General features: G+C 34.6%; 1 protein-coding gene across 1 annotated transcript; it reads right to left on the bottom strand.

The window, feature by feature from the left end:
• Window positions 1–796: 796 nt before the first annotated feature.
• LOC105831192 (RNA exonuclease 1 homolog) lies at window positions 797–8,983 on the bottom strand. The gene is made up of 9 exons (XM_036290799.1): window positions 8,102–8,983; window positions 5,620–7,331; window positions 4,875–5,289; window positions 3,938–4,098; window positions 3,359–3,823; window positions 2,752–3,049; window positions 2,506–2,668; window positions 2,105–2,364; window positions 797–2,024 (listed from the first exon to the last, which is right to left on the bottom strand). The coding sequence occupies exons 1-9, from the start codon at window positions 8,199–8,201 to the stop codon at window positions 1,939–1,941; spliced, it is 3,660 nt and encodes a 1,219-aa protein (XP_036146692.1). The 5' UTR covers window positions 8,202–8,983; the 3' UTR covers window positions 797–1,938.
• Between the last annotated feature and the right edge of the window lie 100 nt (window positions 8,984–9,083).

Raw genomic sequence — 9,083 nt, forward strand, 5'->3', positions numbered from 1 at the left:
CAGTAGGAGCAGCGACAGCAATCGGTGAGTGAATTTTTATCAAATTAATTATTTAAATTTATATCATGTATATGTGGTATTGCACATTTATAGAACACGATTATGTACATTTGCATAAAACAGATTAAAAATATGAATGCATATAATTGTAAAATTTATGGGTATAGCATGAAACAGAACCAAATAAACGTGGACATGGCATAGAAGAGACCAAAAAAGTCATGCACATTACCTAGGGGATTCATAGATATTTGACTACATAATTTAATGTGCACATTTTGTACACCTAAAACGACGCGATGACCGCTCTCAGATTCCTCTCTGGTTCAAATAACGAAAAATCAATAAATCAATCACAGTGTTACTGACATGCACATAGCACGGAATGCAACTAAAATTGTATGTATGTACATACATACACATATGCATTACCCACTTGCAATGTGAATGTTAACTATAGGTAATGCATGTGCATAATTTCCAATATCCACAGAAAGTGTATCGCTTTTGAAGCTTATTTAAAATCGAGTCACTTATCAATGTTTCAATTAATGTTCTCTCTATGTGGGCCAAGTGGTCATCACCTTATACTCTTACACCGTCAATTCACTTTACATATTTCAAAGGATAAATCTTTCAATAATGCATAAACTTATTACAAAATCAATTATAATATAAAAAAATAAATATATTTATATCTGTTGCTCGACTTATATATATATAAACGTACAATATCATTAATATAAACTGTTTTTGAAATAATCTAGGCTGTAAGGTTCAGTAAATAAATAGCAAGCAACGTATCTTATCTTTTTAATGCTACAAAATATAAATAAGTAATAATATAACAGAGAGTATAAAAATATTATTCAAAATGTCATAAAGCATATTAAATTCTCTGCATTGATTCTCTCTATTATTTATCAAATAGTATTTTATGTTCCGAGTCCAAATTAAACAAAAATGAATATCGCAAAATATAATTTTTTAGTTAAATAATTCCAAATTTAGTCTGTAAAGAAATTCTAAATCAAGGATAATGAGTGTATATTACATATTTATACACAAGAAGATATAATACAGTATACAAAATGTAGGCAGTAAAGTATGCGCAACATTACTGGCCAGCGCTTTCCTATTAACAAGATATAATTAAAGACTGACCAATGAAAGTTTTGGTCAAAATTTGAACAATTAATTTATAATTGATAATATATTAATAATTTATTTTTCATGATTTTGTTATTTTATGAATTACTTAGACATGTTTCATATAGATGCGATAATATTCTATTTTTATTTAAAAAAAACTTCACTGTACAATTACTCGAAAACTAATTATAATCATGAAACAATTCAGTTTTGCATATAAGTTGTATTATTATATTTTAAATATGTACTTCTATGAAAAATAATAAATAATATAAGGTTCTAGAGATAAATTTCGAAAATTACCTACCTCTTTCTCTAAACCAACACCATTGTTTCTGCATGATTTATTGAATGTATATCACTAATTGTACTAATTACTACATACATATCATTTTTACGCATTCAATTCATACGTATTTATACAACTTACATGTAGTATGTAATTAGTATAATTTATACATGTATATATATTCAATACTCACATAAAAACGAAGGCGTTGATTCAGATAGGCAATCTTGGAAATTCAAAAATAATAAATATTACTAATAATAAATAAGTTAATTGTTCAAATTTATATCGAGCGAACAAATAATAATATAATAATGTTTATACTCTAATAATTTCTCTAATAACTTCTACAAGCCTACTTAACAAATGTATTAAATTTATTCAGGGTTGGCTGTTTTTAACAATATCTTGTCAATAGTATTGCAAAAGCGAAAAATATGTTATTAAATACATAAAAATCGCAGCGTGCTTGTTCTTAAAAAATTGAGAGCACTGTTTCACTGTAATTTGGCTTCTTCCTTTACTTTCCAGCGAATTAACTCCATACAAGCGACGGCATCTTCTTTACTGTCATGTCCGCCAACTAAAATACAAATTATTTTTAGATGTCATTTATATATAAATATATCTTCTATCCTTTTTAAAAAAAGATGTCAAACTCACCGTCATTTTGTATGAGCTTTCTGAGATATTCGGAACTGAGATTTTTTAATGCTCTTTTTTGTGGAAAACCATTCTTATGGGGAAACATGACGCTAGTATCCACAACGGTATCATGGAGTAGCCTTAAAGCTTTAAAATCGCTTTCAAGACTGTGACCAACCAAGATTGTTTTATCCGAAAACATTGTGAGGAGCGTGGCTTGTACATCTAAAATAGTTGTCGTCACATCCTTCATGTCTTCTTCTGTGATCCCAGAAAACCTAGCACGCACACGTAATACAGAAAATTACTACATATAAATCATTTCATCGATATAAATCAATATAAACCATTTCGTCAGTTTATATTTCAAATAACATATACATGCACATCTAATCAGTTTTAAATTTCTTATTATTCACCTCGTATTATAATCAATTATCGGATTGTGCGGTTTGACTAATGTTTCGTAAATCACCTTACAATCTTCGTCAATAATTGTTACTCTAGTTAGTTCTAAGCCTTGTGTAGTATAACACATTTCACAGTCGAGTGCGTAAACACCTTGCTCATCGACAGGAATATCTTTAGACAAGAAAAGAAAAGAAATTAATGTGATGCATTTGAATATATGTAAGAAAAGTCTAAAAAATCCGAAAATATCTTACCTTTCGATAAAGTCTTAACGTAACCACGAAGATTCTCATAGTCTGTGTAATCCCATACGTGCGTCTTCGCATCGCAGCAACCAGTGGCGGAACCGTATTGTTGACAACAACTATACTTGCCTTCGCCTCTAACCGTAAACTTCCTGCCCCAATGATATATACAATTTTGTTGTCGCACAGCAAACCCTTGTTTGTCTATCATATAAGCTTGGCCACATCGACTGCATATTCTTTCATTAGGCACTTTTGATAAAACGCTTTGGTTTCGTGTATTCATTACATAAACCATTGCTCGTCCCTGCAAAATATAAAGCGCATTTTGTTATAAATAAAATACTGTGTCATTTCGATCAAAACGGAAGTCTTAACAATTTTATATTTATTATCGTTTATCTTATTTTATTTTTATTAATCTAAATAAACGTACACTTCCTTATTTACATCAAATTTACTATTTATATTGTTTGGTCCATATTCAGAACGTGCTAACAAAAATGTTAGCGCGTTGTTATCCAATAGAAGAATCTGTATTATAAAAAACAGATTTTTTTATTGGATAACAACGCGCTAACATTTTTGTTAGCGCGTTCTGAATACAGGCCTTTACCTTTGTACCATCAGGATGTTTACGTGGAAATCCGTTATCTCTAAGCTGCTGTTCTGTCATGATCCATTTCTTGAGCATATTGTAGAGCGCTGGTCCTTTAAAATCTGTCATGGTCCTCTTGGTTTTAACTACGCTCCAAGAACCTTTCGACTTACCAGCAAGAACAGCTTCGTGGGACATTGTCCCGCAACTTGAACCAATGGATCTTTCATTCGAATTGCTTTGATCTACCTCCTTCCTTAATCTATGAGCTGCTAGCATGCACGAACTCTTATATACCGCGAGCGCCTTACACCTTTCGTGGCACGCGAGTTCTTCTCTGACGGCTCGTTGTGCCGCGTCGTCACAGTTTGTATAAATTTGCACGCATATATCATGCATTAAATTAATATAATACTGACGGACATTTAAAGGAAACTTCTGGGTGGCGACTTGTAGCGGTTCTGGCCGTACAAGTTGAGGCACCTGGCGTGAATAGAATTTCATTAAATACATAATATGGACATACAATTTTATTAAATACATAATATGAAAATACAAGCACAATATATTTGATAAGTACTTATAATTAAAACTTACCACCTGCGGTACATGAGCGACGCGTGCACCACCCTTTGTTGTTTGCGCTATTGTTTTGTTATCTACCTCCTTAGTATCCCCGCTCTTCCCCGCTGTTATGACTTTTTTCTTTTCCAATGCAAGGGATTTTGCATATGGGACATGAGCAATTCGAATGCGACCTGTAATACATGTTAAATTAGCATCAAACATTTATTATTCATAATTCACAATTTGCTTAAACTACGAATAATCAAATTCGTATTCTTTATTCATAATGATTCACTGGGTGCAAATTGATAAAGTCTATCAAATAAGAAATCTAACCTTCCAATGCAGACTCGTCATCTTACATAAAAAAATATTATTTTATTGCAATAAGTTTTCAAAACACGTAGTCTAAATTATTTTATGTAAAGCCATTATTAAACACAAGCATTTAATATTTATAAAAAATTATGTTTCTGTCTGTTTTGATTTTTGCTTTTTACATTAACATAGGTTTCTATTTAGGGCCATTATATTGAAATTCTTAAATTTGACCAAACTAACTATTGGCGAATTCGATTGGGTGCACCAGTGCGCACTGGTGCATCCAACCAAATTCGCTATATTAAGCATTTTCTGATCCTAGAATTTTTAAAAGAACTCAGACAAAACATTTTTCGAGAAAACTAAAAGGCATGAAATCAATCAAATCATTATTAATTCATTCATATTGATAAGTAGTCCACAGGTCCCAAATTCGATCTTGATTTTTATTTCACATATTTTAAATAGATTTGAAAAGTTGAAAATTATGAATAAAAGAATTATAATATCAAATAATAATTCGGAAACTCATATTTCAGAGTTATAGAGCACTATCCAAATAACAAATTGTGAATCACAAAAAGATATACGAAAAAACATTAATCACAAATAACATAATATCAATTTAATTGCATATTCAACTTGCCATTCGTATTCGGCAGCACGTCACTATTACTTATCGATGAGGTAGACTCAACATGTTCTTTGTGTACTAATGCACGTTGCATGGTAACACTCGAAAACTTATCTGCTGATATAGGTGAAACTTGAGTCTTCGGGTTAGCTGACGCCTTCTCCGCGGCTTTTGCGGCCGCTGCCTTTTCTGCGGCTTTTTCAGCTGCCGCTTCTCGCATCAAACGCCATCGCTCATACATTTTTTGTTGCGGAGTTATAAGCTTTTTTGGTGGCTGAGTAGGACCTAATTGTCTAGAGACACTTGTGGCTGCCGAAGGATGCGCAACTCTTTTTTTCCCAGTTTCTACGTCTTCTACATTTTCAGTTTCTTCTTTCAATGATTTTTTGATTGATACTAGTTTTGGATAGTCCGATGCTTGATATTCCTGAAAAATTAACAAAACATGTAACATAAACTAACTATAAAAGTTGTTTAAAAAGTATTAAAAATTATTATATCTATTAATAAATTTTTATTCATCAGGTAATAAAAAATTTTTTAATAAGATAAAATAATTTTAATAATTTTAATTCAAACTATAAAAAAAATATTAGCATATATAAAATATAACTATAAGAGATATGTATACGTATATAAATTATAATATATATGTATAAATTATAATTACAATTAAAATATTATAATTATAAAAATTACACATTATATAGACACCACATAAATATTATTTACATTTGAATATATAAAGATTGTTTACCTGAAAAATTCTTAAGCATTCTTCTTGTACATCATGATCAGAATCTGACAGTTCTAAAATCTCATTATTAATAGAGTGAATACTGACTATAGAACTATCAGATCTATCGGATGAATTCCTTTCACTACTGCTCTCTTTGTGCTTGCTGGACTTTCTGGACGAATCACTGGATCTTCGATTTGATTCCGAGTGATGCTTCCTATCGTCACTTCTACTCGACGTGTGTTTACTCGATTTGGAACGGGATGAACTTGAACTTGATTTATGCTTGTCGTGCCGGCTAGACTTACGGCTATCGTTCCGCTCTTTCTTCGGAGAGATATGTCTGTGTCTTTGTGACTCCGAACGTTCTTTGCTCCGCGAAGAATCTTTACTATCGCGACTGCTTCTTCTATCCTTGTCTCTGCTAGAGGAGGAGCGGTGCTTATCTCTGGAGTCCAATTTCTGTTTAGATTTTTCTTTATCTCTTCTTTCGGAACTATGACGATCTTTTTGATCTTTTTCCTTACTTTTATTACGACTCTCGTGTCGACTTTTCTTATCAGTACTCTCCCTTACAGGGCCCTCTCTTTTTTCCGAAAATTTCCTCGAGTCGCTCGCTTCATGCTGCTTAGATCTATCGCTACTTTTTATATCACCCGTTTTAGCATCATAATGATTACTGTGTATTTTATTATCTTTATTGCTTGTTTGTTTATCTGTAGTATCTACAATTCCTGTATGTTGCAAGTTCTCCTTCTCCTTCTCATTTACATCCTCAATTTGCTTGGACTTTTTTTCATTATGGTTGTCTACAGATGTGTCTTCCATAGGTTCGTCATCGTCGTCGTCGTCGTCGGAGAACTTTGGTTCGACATAGGAATAATCTTGCGAGTCCTCGCTGGTCGACGCTTTGGATTGTTCTAAAGTTAGAGGAGTGACGTGAGAATTAGAAGTAATGATCTCATCTAACATATCAAACTCGGAATCGAACTGAGCGGCGTCGTTTAATTGCTGTACCGTCTTCAAAGGTGCTTTGATCTTTTTCGGGACGTACTCCTCCCTTTTCTTTTTCGATTTTGGATAGTATACTTCCTTGAATTTAAGTTGATAATCGTTCGAATTACCGTCGTCGTACGAATTCGATGACGAGGACGCGTCCGACTTAAGCGTCGGCACGTAACCCTGTATGGCATCCTGATCGGTCGTGTTCACTATTGTCGTGGGTTTATACGTGATCTCAGGCGTGACCTGAGAGCTGCTAGGCTCCTGAATGACCACGTTCGACCAGGGTTTAGTCCTTTCCGGCGAGAATTTACGTTTCACAGCCACTCTGCTCTCCCTAATTGGCATGTACGAGACCACGGGTATATGCCGTTTCTTCAATTCCGCTATCGGCGTCGGATTGTAAACACAAGCGACTGGTTTCGTTATGGGGGTGGGAATCGTAAGATGTTTTCCTACGCTGGGTGTAGCGTTGCGCAGCGCAGAGGCGGTAGAACCAGAGGACAGAGTTGGCTTGAGCCCCTCCACCACTTGAGAGACAATGTTCTGCGAAACCTTCTCTGTATCGGTGACTTCCTGATCTGCGAGTACTTTCTTCACAGCTTCTGTCACCAGATGTTGCAACATGTCAGGGGCCGAGGATACAACGTCAGTACGTATATCCTCCTGTATCTGGCCCGTAGTCTGGGCCTCCACCACACCTGCCACTCCTGTTGCACCTGCATCTTCTATACAAAATACATATGTTATTTATTTCTATTCTATTGTCTGATATTGAAGAAATCAGATTATGAATGATTTTTCAAGATATTAAAATTCTCAATTTTACACATGCAATATCAAATTATTTTAAACTTTCCTTCAAAACTGTATCAAAATCTGTAACTGTAAATACAAATACTGAATTTGCGAAACTTGTGTACTTTATGTTGACTGAAAGGTACTAATTAATTTCAAGAAATCAAAGTGATATAACTTGTATAAAAAAGATTAAACACTAAATATCTTTTAATAATTTAAGATTTATAATTGATGATAGGTTCAATGGACCCATTGTCAACTCAGAAAGGTACACATCTAGATTTACAAGTACTTTATTAATCTTCAAATTGGACATATAAAACAATTGATAAATAACTCTACAAATATATGATATTAAGAATCAAACTCTTATAGCATCAATTAAACTGTTTTAACTTTTAAGTCCTTAGTTAAAAGAAAGCGTTGCTTATTTGGTTTTTCCGAAGTTCTTTGTCTTCTCTGATACAGTGGACAAAGGAAGCAAACAAAGAATTTATCACAGAATCGAAATTTTGCCCAAGTAATTACAACTCATCAGTGTACAAGAAACGCAAAAATGATACGGTCAACGTGCGAGGTTTCTTCTAACAATTTTCTCAACCGGCGAGATCCTCCCGTGCGTCGAAAGTTACGTCAAAAACCCCCGAGGGTAACGCGCCGTTGAGGAAGGCCAGTCAGAAGAGTCGCAAGTCCTTACCTCGCCTGGAGTGCTTGAAGTGACAATAGGGCCGGTCGCACGAGCCGCTGTCATAGAACGGGCAATTTATCGCCTTAAAGTAGCCGGTCGAGGGCAACATAATAACTGATTCATCGCACTCCGCGCTTCGGGGAGGCCATTCTCCGTGTGCGTCGTCGTCGTTGTCGCCCTCCTAATACGTCGCGCGGCTCGATAACACGACGACGTGCGACATACCCGACGGGATGTTGTTCACGCTACTCCCGCGTAATGAGAATCCTGCCCGCCGTTCGTCGAAATCAAAGAAAAATCGATGCGGCAATTCCACTTCCGTCAAGATTAGCCTGCTTCGAGGTTATGGTTCTACACCGCCATTCGATAGTTCTACGATTCGCCGGTGCGAGGACGCCACCGTGCTAGCTGCAGTAGTGACCTCGTGCGATTTACGCCTCACACTAGTCACGCGAGAGCAAGGATGATAAAACAGTTTGTTTTCTTTGGCTGTGTTCCAATATTATTACTACATGCCAATAGTGTCAGCTATAAGTACTGAACAGTACTGAAAATCTATAGTTGGCTCAAACCCAATTAGTCCACAGATTGACAGTAAATCATCATCGATATAACGCCTGACGCTAGAGCATAGCATTCCTATTTTTTGTATTTTTAACAATACATATTATTTGACTAATTGCCGTCAATCAACTGACACGCTGACATATTCATTCTTGCTTTGTTTTATTTATCCGTAACAGTAGTCGTTAAATCTATAATATATGTACCTTTCTTTTGTCTCTCTTTCATCCCATTAGCCTATAAGAAAGGATATGTTTTGACTTGTTTGTTCCTGTCCCCCACAGTACATATTTTTCGGAAAGTTTTCTGAAAGATGTGCTCTATGGGGCTTTACCTTAGTGATCTCTTATACGTAATAAGAAAAAAATCCGAAAAAATGTCTGAACTATGTATACTAATTTTTCTAACTGCCATCAATCAACTAACA

Source organism: Monomorium pharaonis, chromosome 8 (genome assembly GCF_013373865.1).
Source record: "Monomorium pharaonis isolate MP-MQ-018 chromosome 8, ASM1337386v2, whole genome shotgun sequence".
Classification (NCBI taxonomy): Eukaryota; Metazoa; Arthropoda; class Insecta; order Hymenoptera; family Formicidae; genus Monomorium; species Monomorium pharaonis.